This window comes from Cyprinus carpio, chromosome A17, assembly GCF_018340385.1.
Source record: "Cyprinus carpio isolate SPL01 chromosome A17, ASM1834038v1, whole genome shotgun sequence".
NCBI lineage: Eukaryota > Metazoa > Chordata > Actinopteri > Cypriniformes > Cyprinidae > Cyprinus > Cyprinus carpio.
In genome coordinates this window covers 7,047,838-7,071,124 of record NC_056588.1, presented here as the reverse complement: position 1 = coordinate 7,071,124, position 23,287 = coordinate 7,047,838, and the positions used below count along the sequence as shown (strand labels likewise).

The following is a 23,287-nucleotide window of genomic DNA, read 5'->3' as shown; positions in this document are numbered from 1 at the left end:
ATAGAACATGCTTAAAAAAAAAAAAAAAATAACTACATACAAAAAAACTAAAAACTTTTAAAAAATTTTTTTTCTTTCAGAAAAATCTAATTATTTATAATTGTTTTTATTATATTTGATATTAATATTATTTATAATAATAATAATCATATATATTTATTGTTTTATATGAATTTTCTTTTATTTTACTGTTATTCACTACACATTTTGCCTGCTCTGGGGCATTATTGTTCTATTAAACTTGTGCAATAGTAACTATTATTAGAAGTAGACAGTGGTGTTGTAGAGTGTACCACCCTGTGGCACAAGATGCTTACTGCAGTCATGTTGTGGAAAGGGTCACGCAGACACATTTAACACTGTACCTATTTACTGTATATAGGACAGAGGATGCAAAAAAAAAATTCTTAACACAAAAAATCACAAGAATATGCACTGAATTAATAGTTTGAGAAAAACCACTTCTTTAAAAAAAAATAAAATGATGAATGACTTTTCATCACAAAAAAAAAAAAAAAAAAAAGAAAAAAACAAATAACAAATTTCTTTCTTTTTCTTCAAATGAAGCAGAGTATTGTATAAATAGTCACGGGCTTCCTCAGAGCCGCCTTGTGTCCATCTTTCAAGCTGAGCGTGAAGGGCAGTAATCAGGGTATGGCGGGGCGTGTGGCTGTACAGGGGTCTGTCAGCACTAATGACTGGATACTGAGTGGCCTCCACTGCTGAGCTGGATTCTGGCTCCCTTGCTTTGCTCCGCCATCATGATCAGTTTCCAGGATGTGTGCATGGTGACTGTCATTTGTCACTTTGCTGGGCCGGCTGGATGAAACGGTCCCTGCGCTCTGGACACTTGCTCCAGAGCCAGCACTGCTCTGTGGATGTGAGAGTTCTGATAGATGGGTTGACCCAGCCTCTCTCACCCTCACACTCGCCCTCTCTCTCACAAAACATCAGTTAAAGTCATGGTTCACCCAGAAATTGTGATTGTTTACTCACCCTCATGTCTTACAAAACCGCTCTGTGGAACATAAATATTTTGAGCTGTGTTGTTATTAACTAAAAATGAAACTATTGAAAACTGAAATAAAGCTGATATAAAACTAAATATAAATTGGGGGGGGGGGGGTAAATCTTACAGGAATGGTTAGCGGATAACAGATTTTCCCTGAAGATGGTAGGCTTCTCATGTTAACATGCTAATTAGCATTAGCATTTGTTCTTGTGAGGAAAATTCTATTTTAATACAGTGTATGCAAATGAGCTGTGGTCTAGCAGAGGTTTGAACAAAACTAACTCTGACAGAATAAGTTAAATAAGTTGCAAACCAGACCAGATGCCATTATGCCGATAGTCAAACGTTTGGCTGCACAAGCCCTGACCTGTTATACCATGTCCAACCAGGCCATCTAGACCCTTCTGCACCTCATTGCCCCCGAGCTCCCATGCAAATCATCCACAAAGAGCCACCTGGCATGCTTGACTAGTGAATATTCTATACTGATTTCCAAGTTTTCTCCAGTTTTACCTGGGGCCTATTAATTCCTTGAGAGTGGTGGGTAGGCACTGTAGGCAGAGATTTATAGTAGAAGCAGACAGCTGTGGATGATGAATGCGGGTGACACTACAGGCCCCAGCCAGCACAGGCAGAGAGGAGGCCACTCGGCATGGGGAGGACCATGACACATGAACTCTGTTCCAAAACCTAGTAAGCTGACTTGCTGCCTGCTGTCTACTTAGTCAGCATCTTAACTTCACAAGTGCAAAACCTAGTAAGCTGACTTGCTGCCTGCTGTCTACTTAGTCAGCATCTTAACTTCACAAGTGATCAGTTTGGATTGGTCAATATCTCTTCCAACTGATTCTAACTGAGTTTGCATGGCTAATCTAACAATGCCATTCTCAAATAAGCATACAAATACAAATACTTAATACAAAGAAATATGCTATTTTAATTAGAATAATTTCACTGAATTAATCCTTGTTTCAAATAAAAATTTAACTGGCGTTTTTTTCAGCAGAAGCAGAAAATGTAAAAAGCAAGTATTTGCTCAATAGTCCAAACTTGAGAAAATCTGTCAGAAAATAGTAATAAATAAATAAATTAATAACGTTTGTCAATATCTAGGTTGGTCCATACTGACCGATACCAGTTAATCAACCAATAGTTTTTAAAATGGATACTGAACGAAAACTAAAATAGTGCTTTTCTATAAAAAAAAAAAAAAAAAAAAACAGTGATAAACCATATTTGTACTTTGTAATATTAAATATTAATTAGCCTATATATTGATCATTAAAGTTAGTTCATAGTTCATTATCTAATGTTAACAGAAGCAACTTCAAAATGTAAAAATGTATTAGTAGATGTTGAGATTAACACATGGCCATCTTTGAATATCTACAAAAAGGCTTTAGCGCTGAAATTGCATACGTATGGATATCGTATACACTCACACTTTAATTGATTCTATTCTAGAACATGCAATGGTTATCTAATCCAAATAACAAAATATGTTAGTCACACACCAAGCAAAAAGCACAGTGTCTTGCAGACAACTCGCAGGTAGTATCTCACACACACTGGACACGTTGCGATCAATTCAAGCAGCGGTCTAAAACAGTATATTTCATCACCAAACAGGCAAAAGTTCATTTCAAGAATGATAAAAAAAAAAAGCATCATAGATGAGTTTGAAGTTCGAAGTTTGTTGTTAAAAATACAACAACAGCAAAACGTATGTGACGCATACAGACTTTATTAGAGCCACAGAAAGACAAACGTTTCACTGAAAAGTGCACAATATACAATTTTTGCAATAATTTAATGGAAAACTGTGAGTGGCGCTCTGTGACCTGGCAGGATTTCTTTCAGCTGTGTGAACATATATATGTGCTTTCTCGCATCACAGCTTTAAATATGCAACTTCGCTGGCTAACAAATGCATTAATGTGAACAGCTGGATATAAACTAATGCAAATAGATGGTAACAATCATGACATTAAGAATTTGGGTCAGACTTGCACGTTTCGGTCATAATGTTTAACCATTTGAGGTGCTGCTAATGTTCACGTCCTCTCTGCCTAAAAACCAAACAAAATTCTACTCTATACACACTAAAAAACCAAGAAATAACAAAAAAAATAACACAGTATTGATATGAAAACATGCACTACAGAATGATGTGTACACACCATTTAGTTGTCGATGTTTTTAATCTGTGCGTCTGAAGTGTCCCGCTTTGTGCAGCGCGCAGTCACGAGTCAAACAGCCCGAGGCTTCAGTGATTCCACCTCTAGGGTTTCAAGGTATACCGCGATTAGAAAATTTCACGGTTTCTAAACCACTGATATTTTCCATTATACCGTTCCTGCCATATGCGCTGTTTTCCATGTCTCCTCAAAGACAAGAATACCACAAACCCATCACAGTGAATACAGTAAAAATAACAACACCTACCCCTCCTCCTCCTATCGGTCAAACACATCTGTCAGTAACATGGCCGAACTTAACCGGGTCAATGAGTGCGGACGGATGAGCTCGACACATGCGCAGGACCACGGGGTGCGTGGCTGTCTGCGAGCCCTCTTAATGACGGAAATAACGTAATGCCGACGGTGCGCGGATGGCCGAAATATACTCTGGCCTTTACATGATCGGCAACCGTGCATTTTTTGCTCTGTTCTGGACGAATTGCATTGCAATGCAATCATTTTCCAAAATGTAATTTATGTGAAAATGTTAAGTCTGTTAACGCATGTTAACACAGACCAGAGACGCTGAAGACGTACGCACAGAGAAAAATACTGTAGCAGGCAGATCACTCGCTGTTCATGTTGCACGAACTATTGGAAGAAAAGCCTCAGTATTGATTTGGGGGTTTATATGAATGTGTTTCTGAGAGGAGCTGACTGTCTTCTGAAAAGTTTACGTGGTATTTTCTTTTCATCTTATCTCTGTAAAGTTCATATTAAAGCAGTGTTTCAGCAGCAGCTTTGTTTACAGCGGTAACCAAGGAAACGCTGTATCTGGTCTGTATCTGGTGTTCCAGAGGCGCCTCCTGCTGTCAGAGAGTGAATCTGCATCTTATTCAGGGCTTCTGCTGTTTGTTTCGTTCAGGCATGGAGTATAATTTCACAAAGTTTGTCAGAACATTCTGTTTTTGCTTCAAACTGGGTTATTATTAAATCAAATTTTGTGTATGATTATTATTATATAACCAAATTATATGAAATTATATAAATGATATGTTTATGAATTATATAACTAAAATTTAATAACTGTAATTACAGATTTAGGTTAAATAAAGATGTCAGTCTTTATTTTTTTCTTTTTAGGAAACAAATCAAAGAAAACATAAGCTAATTTTTGCTTAAGGTTATCATACTGTCAAAATCTCATACCGGCACATACCTACTGTGTAATGAATGCAACAACTATCGGTGCCGATTAATCTGCAAAATGATACAGTAGTCGACCTCTAGTTTTTTTGTTTTTTTTTTATCAGTTTGTGTGTATTTTATATGCTGAGCATTCTGGGATTGGCCTAGACATGAAGCGTGCAATGCTTTTTTCGTGGGTTTTTATCAAACTTTTTTTTTTTTTTTTATTTTTTAACAAAAGCTTTAGGAAGAACACATGGCCTCTCTGGTTGTAAATAGCTTAGCTGTACAATAAAGACTTACGTAAGAAAGTTTCTTTTTCCAGTTTATTTCAGAGTCTGCAAGGCAAGATAACAACCTGATGAAATTTTTAGCCTATCCACACACTCAAACAAATTTCTTTCTGTGTCTGGAACCAGTCAATCCTTACGTTCCCTCACAGCCGAATCCATAAAGCTGAGATAGCTCCACACAAACAGATCCATGGAGTCTTCTCATGTCTATCTATAGATTATGTCTCCGTTACTCTTGCTTGTCTTTCCTGCAAACTACATACCAGGTGTTGTTAGATAAAGCCATGGCATTATATTCAAATGTCAGATTTCTAGGTGCACTCTATTCAAGTCACCCTTCTTTTCACCCAGGGAAACAAATATTTGTTCTCCCCTGAAATGCTTTTGTTTGAATGACATATGCTGCTTTTCCGCTATGGCTTGCACCACGCTACAAATTCAATTAATGCAATTAAAGAATATTTCAGAAAAAAGATATAACAGTTTGGACAACTGCAATATGATTTGCAAGCTCAGAATCTAGACTCGGGGAAGGGTGCGGATATTTTACAGCTCTGAGTGGCTCATCAGCTGAATTAACCGGCTGACATTTCATGGGCCGCCTGAGAGCATCAAAATGACAATGCCATAGAACAGACCAAATTGCAGAGTATCAATTTGTGTCAGACACTAAGGCTGCCCCTGGTGTTGTGGACAATTTGCAAGATGAAACTTGATTTAGGTGATGAAAAATGTACCAGACAGGATAAATAGAAATGATAATGTTACAAATAACAGCAATCATCTTCTATAATCAATGTCTGGCAGATTTCAGTCATGTTGAAGTCCTCAAGGTCATATTTGGGACTATGAGATGCTTGCGAGGATTCTGTGTGTAGCATACAATCTTTGTCTCTTTCTCTTTCTCCATTTATTATTTATTTTATGAGTATGGGTGTGTGTATGAAAGTATTCAGGTACTGCACAACAGAAATTTCGTCGCACTTCTTGTACACTGACAATAAACTTAAACTTAAACAACAAACAAATTCCCAGAATCCTCTATTCAGAGATTATCTGATGTTCCAATATGTTCTACTTGATGTACAGCATAATGTAACAACTTGGCTGCTGAAAATTCAGCTTTACCATCATATAAATAAATGACGAATTTTTAAATATATTCAAATAGAAAATGTTTTTTTAAATTATAATATTTTTCAGTATTACTATTTTTACTGTATTCTTAGTCAAATAAATGCAGCTTTGGTGAGCATAAAAATTATACTGTCCCCAGACGTTTGAATGTTAGTGTATTTATTTATATATAAAAAAAAAAAAAAAAAAAAAAAAAAAAAATATATATATATATATATATATATATATATATATATATATAATATAAGAAATATTATAAGAAAACAGTCTATACATGCTCTACCATCATGCCAGTATTTCAGACATGGAATTCAATAATTTAGTCTCCACTTTCTAGACAACAGCTGCAATAAGTGCTTTAAATTTCTCTGATTCTGCAGCTGAAGTAATCTTTCCTTCATGATGTTAGAGTTTTAACAGAGCCAGTTGTACGTCAATCTATCTGACAGCACTATTATGGTTTCTAGAGAAGAAAAACTGTTTTTGAAAGAACAATAAGAGACTGAAGCTAGCAGTTTTAGTCTTGTGGAGAAAAATGAAAAATGATGTTTGTATGAGATGTGAGGAACCAACGTATGGCTTTGTCTGAGAAATGGATCCCCCTCAGGGAGAATGATATTTATGATCTATCAGATAAGAAACACAACAGAGGAGAAAAGCCTGGATATCTCAGTGGCTTTTCTGCAGAAACAGAACACAATCTTTCCATTCCGCTTTGCCCTTCCTGCACCTGAGAGGATGTTTGATTTACACCCTGCAATGTTCAGGATTAACTGTAATATCAGGGTTGGAGCGTTTGTGTCGATTGCTTGCACTCACAAATGGTGTGATGTTCTAAAAATGTATACCCCTCCCCAAAAATGATCCCTTTGTTCAGGAGAAATTAGCTAAGGCAGGCAATTTCACACTCAGTGAATTCCTGCATCGTTTGCAGGTACAGTACGCTCTATACCCGTTTAATCTGTATTAAATGTAATGTATGGTAAGACCATGCAAAATTAGTAAGGTGACCATATTAATTTGCAAAAAATAGCCCAGGTGGCCTTTTACCACATGCAAACAGGGCTTAACATTGTGAGAGCTTCACTCACATTTTTGAGTGAAAATAGTGTGCAAACTGTAAAATATATTTGGGAATGTGTGTGAAAAAAAAGTCTCTACATAGTTTTATGAAATATAAAAAGTCTTAAAATTTTAAATGCAACTGTAAAATGTATTTAGGAGCAAATGTGTAAATTAAAAAAAGTCCCAGTGAGGTTTTATTAAATGTTAGGCCACAAAAAAGCTTAAATGTCTTTAATTTTATAACTTATAATTTTAAGTGGTCTTAAATTTGAGGATGGAAAAAAAGGAATAGCAAAACAGCCTAATGTAATTATTTAACTTCAAAAGACTATAATTTAATTTAATAAATAAGCCCTGCACATTTCAAATTAAAATTGTGGTGCTGGTGCATGTTATACGGGTTCACGATTTCACAATCGTGCACATTTATACCAATAAATTTCTTATCATCTACTGTTGATGAATTATGACAGTATTTGATTAATTTATTTATTTATTTGCATATTGCATTGTTTTAGATGGTTGTAAGAGTCCCAGAATCCTCCTTCATTTTATCTCCCTCATCTTTTTGAAAAGCTGTCAATAGTATAGGCCTTTCAAAACAAAATTCTGCTGTATTTATTTCAGGCTTGTTTATAATTAAAAGTCCCACATTATGCATAAAGGTTATGAGACATTATTTGAATAAATTCTTGTTGCGTCCCCATTGTTTTTTAATGTGCTTCTAAATATTTCAATTTAAGAGCATGTGTGCCTTGGGGAAAAAATTAAGTATCAAGCTCTGATAAAATTAAGCACTTGCTCAGAGCACATGGCCGGGTTTCTTAGTTTCAGCTGACGGGCACTAGGACCCAGAGCACAATGTCAGATTTGGGAAGCAGGCGGGGGCAGGACTTGCTCCTTTTGTGGTAGAAAGTGCCATTGCAGCTTTGTAAACCTACTGTATTACCATAGTTATCAAGAAAACCAGACCCACATGCTTGTGCCAGCACAGCCCGAGTCAATTACCATTGAAAGACAGTCATTTGCAAGCAGTAGCATGGCCTATTGGTATTATCACAGGTCATATTTGAATAAAGTCACCTTTCCTGGACTCTCTATTTAGCATCCAGCATAAAAAATAAAAAGTGCATATTCATATTCATTATTTTCGAAAGCCAGATAAAGATATCATCATCATTCAGTGATTCTTTGCTTACATCCACACAGGTTGTTTACAAAAACAATGACATCCGGCTGGAACTCTCCCGGCTCGCCCGCATTGTGGATCCCAAAATGAAGATTCAGGGAGATGTGGTGTTCAAGTGCGAGAACGTGGCCACTCTGGACCCCATCTCATTCGAGACACCCGAGGCCTACATCAGCCTACCCAAGTGGAACACCAAACGCATGGGCTCCATCTCCTTCGACTTCCGTACCACCGAACCAAACGGCCTTATTCTCTTCACCCACGGGAAGCCGCAGGAAAGAAAGGATGCCCGTAGCCAAAAGAACACAAAAGTGGACTTTTTTGCAGTTGAGCTTCTGGATGGAAGCTTGTACCTGTTGCTGGACATGGGCTCTGGGACTATCAAAGTGAAAGCCACACAGAACAAGGTGAACGATGGGGCCTGGTATCATGTGGACATCCAACGAGACGGGAGATCAGGTCAGTGTGTGGATTCTCAGACAAATACGCTCACAAACACTTAAGTGTATTCTTTATTCCTATTACTATTAATTCTGAACACATTTATTAAATGCCTTTCATTTTTTCTTTTTTTTTTCAAAATCCAGTAGACTTTTATCGTACATAATATTTATGTACTTTATTTTATTTAATTAATTAATTATTTATTAAACTAGCGTTTGTACTATTCTTTTGCAGTAAAGCTATTATTGTTGGCAGATTGGATAGCTTTTGATTTTTCTCATTTGTTTCTTTGTATAAATGTGAAGTTAAACGTCAATAGATATAGAAATTAGAAATATAATAATAATAATAATATTGCGATTAATTGTATCAAAAATAAAAGTTTGTGTTTACATAATTTGTGTACTGTGCATATTTGTATGTATATATAAATACACACTTATACATGTATATAAGAAATATTTTCATGTGAATGAATATATATATATATATATATATATATATATATATATATATATATATATATATATATATATATATATATTTTATATTATATATAAATATATATTACAAATATTTCTTCAATATATACATGTTTGTATTTATTTATTCAAATAAATAAATACAGTACACACATATAATGTAAACACAAACTTTTATTTTGGATGTGATTAATCGATTTGATTATCATTTTTATTTATTCATTTATTTTTAATGGTAATTCATTATTTAGCTATTTTGTTACTTATGTTAACAGGTTACATTATTACAGTATAGTGTAGGAGAAATAATAGGTACAATGAGTTTTTTTATGCAGAGCATATTTTTTTGCTCTGTGTACATTGCTGAATATTATATGGCTGTTAATAAAGAAAATATTTAAGATAGTAACAAAAAAAAAAACATTCCATAGTATTTGTGGTAGAAGAACAATTTTTTAGAAATACAAAGCAAACCCTCTATTGTGGTTGTGCTGTTGTTTCATTTGCCTTATGAAATAGACCTAAAGGTAGGAGACCTTTAGGTCTGGACTTGTACATCTAAAATGACCTTGTAAATCTAATTTGCAAAAGAAATGACTAACATTATAAATTAAATTCAAGAAAAAAAATCTTAAAAATGGATTTCTGCTCTTAGAAATAAAGACATTACCCATAAATTGTATCTCATTTTAAAACCAATTTTTAACTGAGCACATGAAGAACTCCCACTTAGTTTCATTATTAAATCGGTCGGATACTGTAATTGCTTGTGTGTTTTCCATAGGCGTTAAGCTCTGCAGTCCAAAGATAACAGCTTTAAACAAAAAAGCACAGTGGTTAGTCACCACAAATGGACAGATTTAGTCCGAAGCAGGCTGACATTTTCATTTCATTTCACATCTCCTTTGACATAACTTTCTATTAGGTTTTATCCCCTCTATCTTTCTCTGTATCCTCCTTCACCTCTTTCTTTCTTTCATTGCCCTTGACTCCCTGGCACTTTGTTTCTGAATCGATCGACGACTACTCCATATCACTTCATAGCACAGGGCCCTTGGGAGGTCTTGTAGGATATCAATAATGTGAGGTTTTAGACAGAGCCATGTGGGTGACTGGACCAGTGTCAGTTCTGAAGAGATTATTCCCATTGATCCCTGGTTCCCCACATGGGATGCATTGTTTACTTCAGTGTGTCTGTATGCGGGACACCGCTTTACAAGATTCACACACTCCCCATGAGGTCATAAATAGAAAATAATGTCCCTATCTTTGTCTCTTATGGACTTATAGACACGCAACATACTGAACCCGCAGTGCAGTAATTTACAGTACTTTAGTTTACAGTTTATAGTCTCTTCACATTAAACATTCATTTATTTTATTTCATTTTATTTTATTTTGTGGTTTATTTTTTATTTTAGTTTTATTTTAATGTCAATTTTACTTAAAAAAAATACATAATTAGAATTAGAATATATTATTCATCACATTTTTAGCATTATGTATATACTGTTATTTTATTTTTACACTCCACATTGTTTTAAATTTAATTTTAGATTAAAAACAAATTGCTCTTAAAATCCTGATCTATTTACATTTAAACTTTACATTTAACTTTACTTTTTTTTTTCAGACATTTTTAGCCCAAAATAACGAATGAGAAAATCAACAACAAAAAAAAAAAAAAAAATCACAAGCAATTTATCATATATTTGGCAACGATATTAACTTTACTGCAATACAGAATAGTGCAGAAGCTAGTAAAAAAAAAAAATAAGAAAGTTGCCAAGGCAACATTTCTAAAATGTATTCTCATTTTCATTTAAGTTTTTTATTTATTTATTTATATTATTGCAGCTTTATTTTAATTAACAAACATAATTTTTGAGTTTTGTCATTAAAATGACTTTTGGGGACATTTTAGGGGTTAAATGCACAAACCTAAACTGCTAAAAACTAACTGTAACATTACTGCACCACTAACAATAACCATTTTTTTGTTGTTGTTGTTGTTGTTGTTTTTTTCCAGGCACCATATCTGTAAACAGCCGTCGCACTCCGTTCACCGCCAGTGGCGAAAATGAGATCCTGGACCTGGAGGGGGACATGTACCTGGGTGGCCTCCCCGATAACCGGGGCGGCCTTATCCTTCCCACCGAATTATGGACTGCTATGCTAAACTATGGCTATGTGGGATGCATTCGGGACCTGTTCATTGACGGTCGCAGTAAGGACATCAGGCAAATCGCTGAGGCCCAGAACGGTGCAGGCATCAAACCTTCCTGCAACAAGATGCCAGGCAAACAGTGCGACAGCTATCCGTGCAAGAACAAAGGTGTGTGCAAAGAAGGATGGAATCGCTTTATCTGCGACTGCACAGGCACTGGTTACTGGTCCCGCACGTGTGAGAGGGGTGAGTTAGCTGCCTTTACATTTACCTTCCCTTTATTAGTTCACAAAAACCTAACAGCCCTGGTTTCCTAGAATTAATTTTTTGCTTTGTTTTAGAATAAACCCGAGAGGCAGGTTTAATTTCAACTGCAACATTTGAATAATAAAAAGGACTGTTTACAATAACCGTCACGCCAGTTTGTTTAGCTTCTCACCTGTAAAATCCCATCTGCTGCTGTTTGTAAACAGCGGATTAGCTCTCACATACTGTAATCAGTTAAACTATAAGCTCATTAATATCTCAGCACGTTGTTGTATGGAAGTTGATGTTTTGTGGGGTTTGGGGAGTGTTGCGCCTGAGTCAAACCCCTGATGATGTCATACCTTGGAAAAAGTCCAGCCGCTAATAAAGTACAGATCTTCAGATATCTGAAAAAAAAAAAAAAAAAAATAGATTGATAATTTTTGCATGGAAAATGAAGTGGAATGGTTTTGGTAGATGACAGGAGATGGCTGGGTTTTTGAGTGGTTGTGGATCTTTTGCTTGTGGCTCTATGTTTGAAGGGCTCCATATGGGCCGGAAGATAGGGGTCCCAGGTAACCAGGTAATAGAGGGATTTCCAGCGTGTCTGTGAACACTGAGCAAAGCATTATGTTTGCATGAGAGCTGGTTTCTCTGTTGGGCTTCATTTATTTGTGTAATATTACAAGAAACCATTGTTTGTTTGTTTATTTGGTTTTAAAATGTATTTATTTTTTATTCTACTCTTGGTCTATATAACATATTTAGGTAATCACATTTGTAGTAGAAGTAAATATGAAGTAAATATGAGGTAGAACAGTAGTTCGCAAATGTTTTGAACCAAGTCCCTTTAAGACAAGATACAAAAGGGGATTTTTGCAGAGATGCCTAAGAATAATTATTTTAGGTTTCCCAGAGAACCTTTCTGTGAATATTTTTTTTAAATATCCACTTTTTCTTAGTGTGTAGAATATTGTATTAACCTGCATAATATTTTTCCACTATAAAGAACCTTGTGTACAATGGAAAGGTTCCATGGGTGTTATCATGGAACCAGTAATAGCATTAAAGAACCTGTATGTAGGTAAGTGTAGGCTGCCGTTTACAGTAACTGTTTGTCAGGATAACGTTTCAATAACATATCTATAAAATAAAATTTGACAATATTACAAATGTAGCTTCTTTAGCCCTTCTTATTTATTTTTAAAACCTAGCCTGTGTATACTCTCTACTGTAATAGAGCTAATATTTTTGGCACCTTTATGATAAACTGCTTGTAATTTTTGTCATTTGGGGCTTTGGGCTAAAAATATCTGATAAACAAATGTAAAGTTAAATGCAAATAAATGAGAAATTACAATGAAAATAACAATAATAGTAATAAAATAAAACAAATTTTAGACTTTAGCCTCATGTTCCGTATCAAGAACATAAATGAGTCTCAAGAGGATACAAAGGGTCAGACGTAGCAAACATTGACATGAATTGTTTTGTTTTTGTATTGTCAGACAACATCATGATGATGTCTTTTTCTGTCTTGTGCAGTGTTTTTAGACAAATGTGAAAGTCATATACAGCTGTTTAACACTCCATTGCCAGAGATACAGTTTGTAAATCAACCTCCTGCACGCTCAGTCAGTCAGTCATTATCATCTGCCTGGGCATCAGACTGAGTGTCATCTCGTGTTATAGTAAGTTTGTGAGAAAAGTGAGTATGAGAAGTATTCTGATACTGACTAGAGATGTGTCTAAACATTGTCATTCGACTGCACTTATGCCACAAGGCAAAATATTCAGCTTTAAAAGTGTAAGTCACCCACACACTCATGCACATCTGTGTGCACCTGGACTGCTCATTTGAATGGCTCATGTCTGAACAAATAACCAAACACTGAAATGACTAGACAACCCTAACACTTAAAAGAGCACATTATAAGTATTAGTGATGCTTGCTAAGCTGCTTAGCTAGAAAACACAGAAGAAATTCCTGGTAAAATCTGTGCACCTTGACTCAACCAGCTCTTGACAATCTAGTGTGCAGTATGCAACCCACAGCTAGTAAACAGACCTTGTGTCATTGGGTATACCAGCTGAGACTTTATACCAATGTCTAATAGTTCTGCTAAACTACACAGTCAAGTTTTTTTTTTTTTTTTTTTTTTCAGTGTTATAATTCTAAACCCACACTCTGTCAAGAGTGCACACCCGACTACCTGATATTTGTCCAGATCTATTTTCAGCTCCACAGAAGCCTGTAGCTGCTGCTCGGGCCAGACAACTGGCTGCTGTCACACACCACACTGTCCTCCTGTCAGTACACATACACTTAAGATTTTCTCTAATGCACATTTAGCATTTCAACCCTGACAAACACCTCTTTTTTCTTTTCAGATTGAGGAAATGTGACTGTGTGCGTCGCAATTTTAGGCCTGGAAGAGCAACCGTTGATTCATTGGCTGCTGAAATTCAAAACATTTAATACACTGGTTATAAAATGAGAAATTATTTAATTTTTATTTTTAAATAGGAAAATACTAATAAAGTATTGTTCTGTTTAAAAGTAAAAAGATGATTTTTTTTAATTTATTTTATTAATGACTATAAAAATAAAAAAACTTGAAAATGATTTCCCATATGATATGACCCCTTCATTAAATGTTTTGCATTTCTACAAGCTGATCAATATTATAAAATTCTATCTAAGCTCTAACATCTAACCATGATATATCACGTTGTTTTATATTATACATAGCCAACATATATGTATAAAAATTTACATGAATATGAATGTTTTTTCCTCTCTCACTTTTGTGAGTTTGATTGGCATGAATTATCTTCTAAACAAAGAAAATTTCCCTCACAGAACAGCCTGCCAGAATATAAAACAAGCGCAAGCTGTAGAGTCTAAAATAACTGAATCCCGTTTTAAGAGTTATTAAATCCATTGTGCAGCTGGGATCTCTCAAGTAATTTCATATCTTATTCTTAAAATTGCACACAAGACCGTTGCATGTACTGCATATTAGTTCAGAAAACTACACTTTTGAGGAGTGAAAGACATAAGAAAAAAGTGCTTTATTCTTTACAGAGCGAAAAATTCAAATTTAACCATGGGAAGTTTTACATATTACAATATTATATAATATTATATTGTATGTGTGTATATGTATATTTGTGTGTGTGTTAATATGTGTATATATATGTATATATATATATGTATACGTATATATATATATATATATATATATTTGTATATTGTATTTAATTCATTGACTATAACATTGACTAGAGCATATTCACAATATAGAGCACAGTCCCATTTATATTTTATTATTTTGCATAATAGAAATGTAATTACAATATTTTTTCAAACTTATTAATTACAAGTGCCGTCTTTGCACAGGAAGACAGCATAATTCCAAGCCAATATCATAGCAATATGTTTTGTGTTAAGAGATTTAATATTTAGTTTAAATCTGTTATATCTGAATGATGGTTTAAAACATTTTCCTTTAACTTCCCAACTTAAACGATGCAATACTGTTATAGCTCACAGTAGAATAAAGTTAATACTGTGTAAAAAAGGTAAAACCTGTTTTTATGCGGTAATTGAACTCATTTTAATGCATTGTCTGATGTGCCTTGCCAATTTAGTGCTGAGATTTAGTTTTGCACTTTAATTCCTTCAGCCATTAATGTAGAAAATTAGTTTGTTTGGTTAATAAATGCAAAACCTCATTTCCGTGCCAGCAGCCCTGATCATTATAAAAGTACCTCGACAGGTCATGCCCGAGTAATGTAAAATTAAATAACGAGATTAGATGATTGTGGGATGAGCTGATATGTTGATAATTGGCTCAGATATTTTGTTCATATGCATGGTTTGCCATGTGAATTGTTAATATAATATCTGTTAATATGTGTCTTGAGTTAATTGCTATTGATTCAGGCAGTATGAAGGTCATCTATGCTGGCCTGGGGGCCCCAGAGAGCCAAAGTGGACCCCACAGCCATGGCCCTTAAATCACTTGAGAGTGCACTGAATGCTAGGGCTATGGTCCCTTAACAACACTCAATTATAATCACAACTGAGTTTACTCAGATTCTGTTTGTTTGTTTTTTTCTGTTTTTGTCAATACTGTATTTCTCCGTAGTGAAGCCCATGTGGCACGGAGGCCTGGGCAATTTCTGTAAAACTTTGTAACACAAACTGCAGGTTCACTTGGTAGTGCTCTGCAGTTCTGTTTTACTTTCCTGTTTTAGCACAAACTGTTTTACTGCCGAAGGCTTTTAGCATTTATTGATTTGATACTGTAGTGTCTGATTAAGCCACAAAGAGCACATAGAGATGACATCCGTGAGGGTTTATCTTGCAATTACTCTTTCCAGCCTAATCTGGGTAATTATGTCAGTGATTTTACTCTTTCCTCAGGTTGTCTTTTCTTTTGATTGCCTTCATTTCTCTCTCTGTCTCTCTGTTTCATTTCTCTTTGGAGAGATGATGAGGGGGAGGAACCTTTGTAAAATGCACAATGACTGGGGTATAGCATTTCATGGCAAAGTTCACAAGACAAAACACAGAATTTAAAAAGATATAGATCCGTGCGATTTATTCTTGCAGAAACAAATGTGTTTATCCACAAACAAAAATACAGACACAGACATATTTTATTTTTAAAAATGTCTGATGTGGTATTGAGGAAGATGTGAAGTATGTTGGTCTGTTTTTCGATGTGGCATTGAGATAGATGGTTAGTCTTTTTTTTTTTTTTTTACTTTTTTAAAACTTTTTTCATTTTTTTAAAAACTGACATCTTTGACCGTTCCATAATATGCAAGTGGTTTCTCAGAGTCTAGTGCTCTTAAATGTTGCATTTTTAATATGATATATCAAGTGTGGTCATTTTTGTGTACTAGTGCCTGTCTGTAATGCACAGATTTGAGTCCACACTAGGACTGTCGTGGTGAAAAAAATACCCTTGCGGTGATTTTGAGTGGCCAAATTGTGCGGTATGCGATATTATTGCATTTATTATTCTTTTATATTTTTGTTATGTATTTAATTATATCTTGCTTGCTTACAATATAAATAAATTATTATTATGTATATTAGTTAGTTCCGATTCTTGAATCTGGCTGAACAAGAGGCTTTCTAAGAGTGCTGATATTTCACCAGTATCAGCACTCTGTGCTCTGAACAACTAATTTTTTTTTTTTTTCATTAATATATGGACAGGACAGACGCAGGTATTCGCACACGCTCATTTAATCTCTCTCTCCCGTTCCCTGTTCAGTGCAAATATACGGATCCTCTGTGCAAATCACATTGGTACACTGAGGGTTAGTGTAAATAAAAAGAGTCAGTTGGCATAAAAAACATATTTAACATTCTCTACAAATGCATTAAGTGTAAAACGCCTAGCCCCATGAAAGGAAAAAACGCGAGCATTGCAGTGACTTGTATTACAATATCACGGTATCACGATAGACCTATTCCACACTCACATATACGTACATACCCACAAGTTCAGACATCTTGGACTCAGGATTGAGGGTATGGATCAACACTCAAGTCGGGTCTTAGGGGTAAACATGTCAGTATAAGATTTCACAGCAGTCAATCAAAACGTGCCGCCCCCGTGGTCCCGAGGCCTTGTTATCTTCCCTCATCCCTTCCTCTCCATCCCCAGCAGTCTGCCTGATTTCACAGCTTCAGGAAATCAGCTCACATTCTGCAGATGTTCCCTCCCTATCATTCACCTCTCTTTGAAAAGTCTCTAATCATGCTGAATAGCCAATCAGTGAAGCACTAACAACAGCATTCATTTGGCCACGATACACAAGCTCATCCAGACAGAAGTGAAATGGAACTTTGTCTGCCGTTGTGTAGCTCTTTATTTAGAACTGGGTAAAAATTATTTGTTCCTTTACGAGATGCATCAGTGTGTTGACATATTAAGACCCCATCAATAGAAAGTGTTTGCCATTCCATCATGAGAGGGAAGAGGTGGTCTCTGCCGCTGCCTCAGGAAATGGGAGATAGCATTGCTTTGCTTGACAGTTGTGGATATTGGATATTTCGAGAGTTTCCACATTCTCTTTCATCCCCCCCCCACTCTGTTCTTGCATTCTGTCTTTGTTAGAATATATTCCTGTTTTATACTATAAATGAGCCATATTCATAGCTTTTTATTGTTACGTCAAACACTGCCTATGTCAGAAAAAATCCCTTCTAAAAATAATACAAAACAACCATCTATCACTATAAAAAGAGCCCATATTCATAGCTTTTGATTTAAATCTGTTTAAGTCTGCTTTTTAGAATCATTAAATATCTTAAAATAACTCCTCTGGAACTGATCAGGATTAAAACTTATATCTGAGAGTTCATGGCTAATCAAAATGGTGAGCTAGAATGAATTAATTAGAATCATTAAATATCTTAAAATAAAGTCTGTCATGAGCCTACTCTGGCCATTTTCACTTTAATAAAGTCCATCAGATAGTTAGGCTATGAGATATTGTACCTTATATCATTTTAGGCTGAAAATTAACATTTGTCTGCTAATGCATTAGCACTGAAGATACCTGTACTGTATAGGCTATACCAGGGATAGGCAACGTCGGTCCTGGAGTGCCGCTGTCCTGCAGAGTTTAGCTCTAACCCTAATCAAACACACCTGAACAAGCTAATCAAGGTCTTTTTGATTACTAAAGCTACAGACAAGTGAGGTTTTTTTTTCAGGGTTGGAGCTAAACAGGACATCGGCACTCCAGGACCGACGTTGCCTACCCCTGGGCTATACACACAGACAGTGGGTTTGTAAATACATAAACAGTCTTCAAGAGTATCAGAGTAGAAACTCAGAACACAAAATTTTATTCATTTTTTCACTTTATCTCAGTCTGCCATCTTGTGTAATGCTAGTGTGGTGGAGTAACATGATTTTCTGAGCTCTAATCGCAGTGCTCTTAGTAAGGTAATAACTTTTGTTTTTGACTCTTTGAGTCTGTGATTTAGGACATGTGAAAATGTGAAAGCTTATTTTTCTGTTGTGACAGGAAGTGAACAGCCAAAAGATATACATTTTTATATATATATATATATATATATATATATATATATATATTTATATATATATATATATATATATATATATATTGCAAAAATAAACCAAAAAATTTTTGATTATTCAGACAGCCTCATGAGAAAAAAGGTCAGAACTGCAAGAAGTAACCTCAGAATTATTTTTTTCACCCAATTGTGAGTTTATATCTCACAATTGCTAGTTATAAACTAGTAATTTTGTGTTTTGTTTTGTTTTTTTTGTTCCACTTTTAATTCCACAATTTTTTTCACAAATTTAATAGAAACAAACTCTGGTTGGTCACTTTATATGTTGGTCAGAAATCTGTTCTTGTAGTTCTTTTTCAGAAAATGCTGCATTGTAGAGCAGACTTTATGCTGATAATGTCGCATATACAGACTTTTGATTATGTATAAGCTGACTCTCAGGTCACTGAATAGTACTGAGCATTTAAATAGTGTTTTATTACACTGCAAATCCAAGCTGACACCAAGTAAATTAGTCATCATTGAGCATTCACATCCCATAGTATCTCATTTTACATCAGTGTGGCTTTTTTCTCTCCCTCCTCTCCATGCATGGAGGCACACAGGAGCCGAGGTCTCTGTCTGCCCCTCTGTCACAGCTGGTTAGAGGAGCAAGAGGTGACATCCCTCGATAATCCACCTAACTTGCTCTTAGTCGTCACTCACAGGCCTGCTGAAATTTTCAGATCGCAGGTGTTGGCAGCCTCAAAAACCTTCATAAATTATTGTGAGACGAGGACCTTCGTCAGGTGAAACCAGGCTATTACATAGTTTCTGTAATCATCTATGCCAGTCACTAACATTCCTGCTTTCTTCCCTTAGAAAATTTTAAATGAGCCATGAAAGGACAAGGAAGGAGAGCACAGTAGGAAATCATTGAGAGAGAGAGAGTCAGCATGAGAAAGACAAGAAATATGGGAACTAGCATAGCAGTTAGCATATGTGGCCATAGGGTACAGCTATGATGCCCTTGCAAGTCATTCTAGGATAAACACAACCTAAGAAAACCATTAGCTCTCCATTAGCTCTCAATGTCATTGCTATCTGGGAGAAATAATAAATATTAAGAGATTTTTATTTGGGCCTCTCCTTGCTATTCTCTACTATCTACAATAAAAAAGAAATCCAAGAAGAGGGGCATTCATGGAGGTCTTGTGGGTTTGCTCTAAGCGGTGTGGCTCTGCGGTTGAAAACAGTGTATTTTCAGTGGCAGGAGAGTTATTGAACTGTTTCTAATCCAGCTCTGAAGCTAAATGAGTGCAGACGAGAGCTGTCTGCAAGCTGCTTCCACAATCGCAGCTGAAACAGAACAAAGTAAATCCTTTTGTGTTGGCGTTGGGAGGAGCACATGGAGGAGGATGGTGCCTACTGTATTTGGTCTCCCTCTTCTCTTTTTTAAGGGTGCCTCTAAATTATTAAATTTGTTGCTGCAGTATAGCCACGATCCGCTGTCTATGGCAACTGCAGGTGTCAGAACCCCCCTTCAGGGTTTCACTATAAACCAGCACCATTCACACACCAGAAAACACCAAAAACAGACCAGAGCGTGAGAACTGATTAATTCTTTTAAGTAATTTTGGAGGATGCATAAGAAGCTTGCACATTGTCTATTCGCAGGTGGCATGGGTTCTTTATATTTGTTCATTGTGTATGGTGTCCATGCAGTAGTGATTTTAATTATCTGTATTTAACATTGGTTGACATTAAGTGTTGGGCAACCTTTAAAAAAACACTGCAATATATTGTTTTACATGCATTGTCATCAAAAGGCATCTGCTGCCATCTAGTGGCACAGGAAGGAAATATTAACATCTCTGATTGCCTACCAAAGGAGATAGAGGACATTTTAAGGACAGAGGCTGGGTATTTTCTGGGTATTTATCCTGTTTAATGCTATGCATAATGATGTGCTTCATTTCTAAGACGAATCAGATTTAAATGTTAAGTATTAGTAATACAATATTTTTCAATTTAAGCAAGTTAGATTAAATTTGTTACTCAGACTCCAAAATATATTTCCAAAGCCCTCTATATGACATTCAAGGCAAATCATCTTATGTAAAATAACACTGCATCAAATAAATGGCCTGTAAGTCATTATAGTCACATTTAGGCTTGATGCTCTTTTAGATTTTTGACTGTTCATTATTGTCGAGAAGCTGTGCTTTATTTTCTCCTTTGACAAAATAATCCTCATTGAAAAAGTGACTCTGTTTTATGTATACTGTGTGATTATGGCAGTGAGCTCTTGTTAGAGATTGCCATTTGCATCATCATGGTATTTGCTTCTCTACAAAAGAGAACACACACCTGTGACCATTATTTAACATGCACATGTGACTGTTTGGTGGGTGTGACCACCTGCAAGTCTGTTTAATTACAAACATGTGCTGAACAATTTCCTGAATGATTTGGCTTAAGTAAAAGGTTTTAGTTTAGTTTTCACATCATTATTTGTACACAGAAGCAGAGAATATTAGGATGAGGTGTCCTTCCTGTAATCAGGACAACTATAGCTGTTTCTCAATACCAAGTACACAAAGTACAGACTTGCATCCTTGGTAGTTCGGACCTGGCAAATTCGACTCGGGAGTGTGAACTCCTGTGGACAGGAGGATGCAAATCTGCTAATTCTGCAAATGGATCAGTAGCGTACTTGATAACGTCACTCAGCTCACCTTGGCTACTCCAGTTATCCTCACTATGTATATTTGACTAGATGTGAACTTTGAACTTTGGGAGCCCACAAGAACACAAGTACAGACAAGAACTCATATTAAGAAATGGTTTCCCTGCTTCTGTATTGGTCAGTGATTCTTATAATTCATAATAATGTTTCCTTCAGTGAAAAAGTCTATCCCCTGTCCTCTCACATCAGAATCTACTGACATATTTGCTTAGAACTGTTTTGGACTGTTTACACTTTTAAACGGTGCTTGATCTTTGCATATTTCTCTTGTCAGATGAGACAACTTGGATAGAGGACTATTTTAGCCAGAAGCAATGGTTTGAAGTTAAGAGCATCTTAATGATGAATTTGTTTCTTACAAACATGTAGCTTAAAAACATTACTTGTTGATTACTGTGGTGTTTTATCAGCTGTTTGTACTCTCATTCTGATGGCACCCATTCACTGCAGATATCCATTGGTCAGGAAGTGATGTAATGCTAAATTTCTCCAAATGTCATCAGGAATTACCTAAAATCTAAACTGGGCAGTTGGACGCTTTACTGCAACAGTAGACATAATAAAAATCTCTCTCTTTCCATCTTAATTTCCAGCATGTGGCACCACAGGAGCTGATAAAGGTTAAGAGTCTAACCGGACAGCTAAAGACAATGGCAACAGCTGCTCTGTTTTGAGGCACTGCTTACCAAATGGTCTCTGCACGTCTGTCTCATTGGAGAGATTGAAGGTTGAATTGAAGTCCTTGTCATCTTCATTTTAGAGTTTGTTGTCTGCCGATGAGCAGCAGGAAGACTGACAATTTAATGAACATTGATTGCCTTTTATGCCTGATGTTTCTCTCATTATGTCATTGAGACAGCTCAGTACAGGTCAGTCTGATCCCTCTGTGCTGCACAGATGATGATGATAGATCATATCACAGATACACCTTAATTAAGCAGCCTCTATTCACTCAATATTAGAAGCTAAATTAATACATTTGTATTCCATAGCGCTAGCCATCTGGGATAATCGAAACGTTATGACCCAAATGTATTATGGGTGCCTCAAGCAAGGCCTGTAACTTGAAATAAACAAATAAATTAATTAATGTACTGACACAAATGCATTCACACAGGGTCCATTTTGTTTATTGAAAATATGTACCAATTAAAAATATTTTTTCAGAGTTGACAGAAATAGAAAATTTTAGAAATTTCAAAAATTAGATTTTTTGAATTAATTTATTATTTTTTGGCAAGTGTTTTATATTTTACATTTTTCCCCCTCCAGTTACACTTACAGTAAATAGTCCTGCAGTGTGACAAGTGATTTTTGTTCTCAAGAAATATGAAGTAAAAACAACATCCATAATAGACATAAAATAATTACAAAAATGTTTTCTACTGGAGTATAGCATGCCACACTGCAGGACACTTCTTGAAATCTGACTTGCATGCTTACCCTTGAATGTGCATGAGTGCTCAAATGCATAAATGCATGAAAAATCTGTTTGTGAAAGATAATACATATCCAAAAGTTCAGATGCAGCACGGAGGGAAAAAAGAAACAATTCTGATTAAACATTCCATCTATTCAGTCGTCAGTTAGTCAGATGGAATGTCAGTGAAGCCCCTTATTTATTGAATTAGCCTCTCCCATGAGTAATGCTTTTTGCAGCTCATTTGACTTTCATGAACCGTGTTTCATTCAGGCATGTGATTGAATAAGTTCTGTGTTCATTATTTACATAGGAAAACAAAAGCAGGGCTTAATTAATATACCGAAATGTCAGATGTGCACTGCATTTTTATACAGCCACAATGATCTGCATTAATTACCCCAGCTTACAAATTTATAAGAGTGAAAGACGGCCACGTTTTACAGGTAAATACAGTGAATGAGTGCCCTCACATGTCCTGAGACAGATTTATGAGATGCTTTGAGAGGAAACAGCAGTTTATCGAATTTCATAAGTGAGTCTCTCAAGATGGCTGCCGGATGCTGTTGGGTAACATCGGCCCCTTACTGAGAAATACTGCCACCCTGTGAAGATCTCTGATGCGTCATTCACATCCTCTACGGCATGTTTCTGTCTACCC

At 35.7% G+C, this 23,287-nt stretch overlaps 1 protein-coding gene across 29 annotated transcripts in view; it reads left to right on the top strand.

The window, feature by feature from the left end:
* Positions 1-23,287, top strand: part of LOC109048981 (neurexin-3a) — a 262,198-nt gene that overhangs the window by 70,380 nt on the left and 168,531 nt on the right. For all 29 annotated transcript variants that reach the window (XM_042773788.1, XM_042773784.1, XM_042773790.1 and 26 more), the window contains 2 exons: positions 8,085-8,523; positions 11,020-11,403. In XM_042773788.1, the coding sequence (XP_042629722.1) occupies positions 8,085-8,523; positions 11,020-11,403 (823 nt within the window). The remainder of the gene's footprint in view (positions 1-8,084; positions 8,524-11,019; positions 11,404-23,287) is intronic.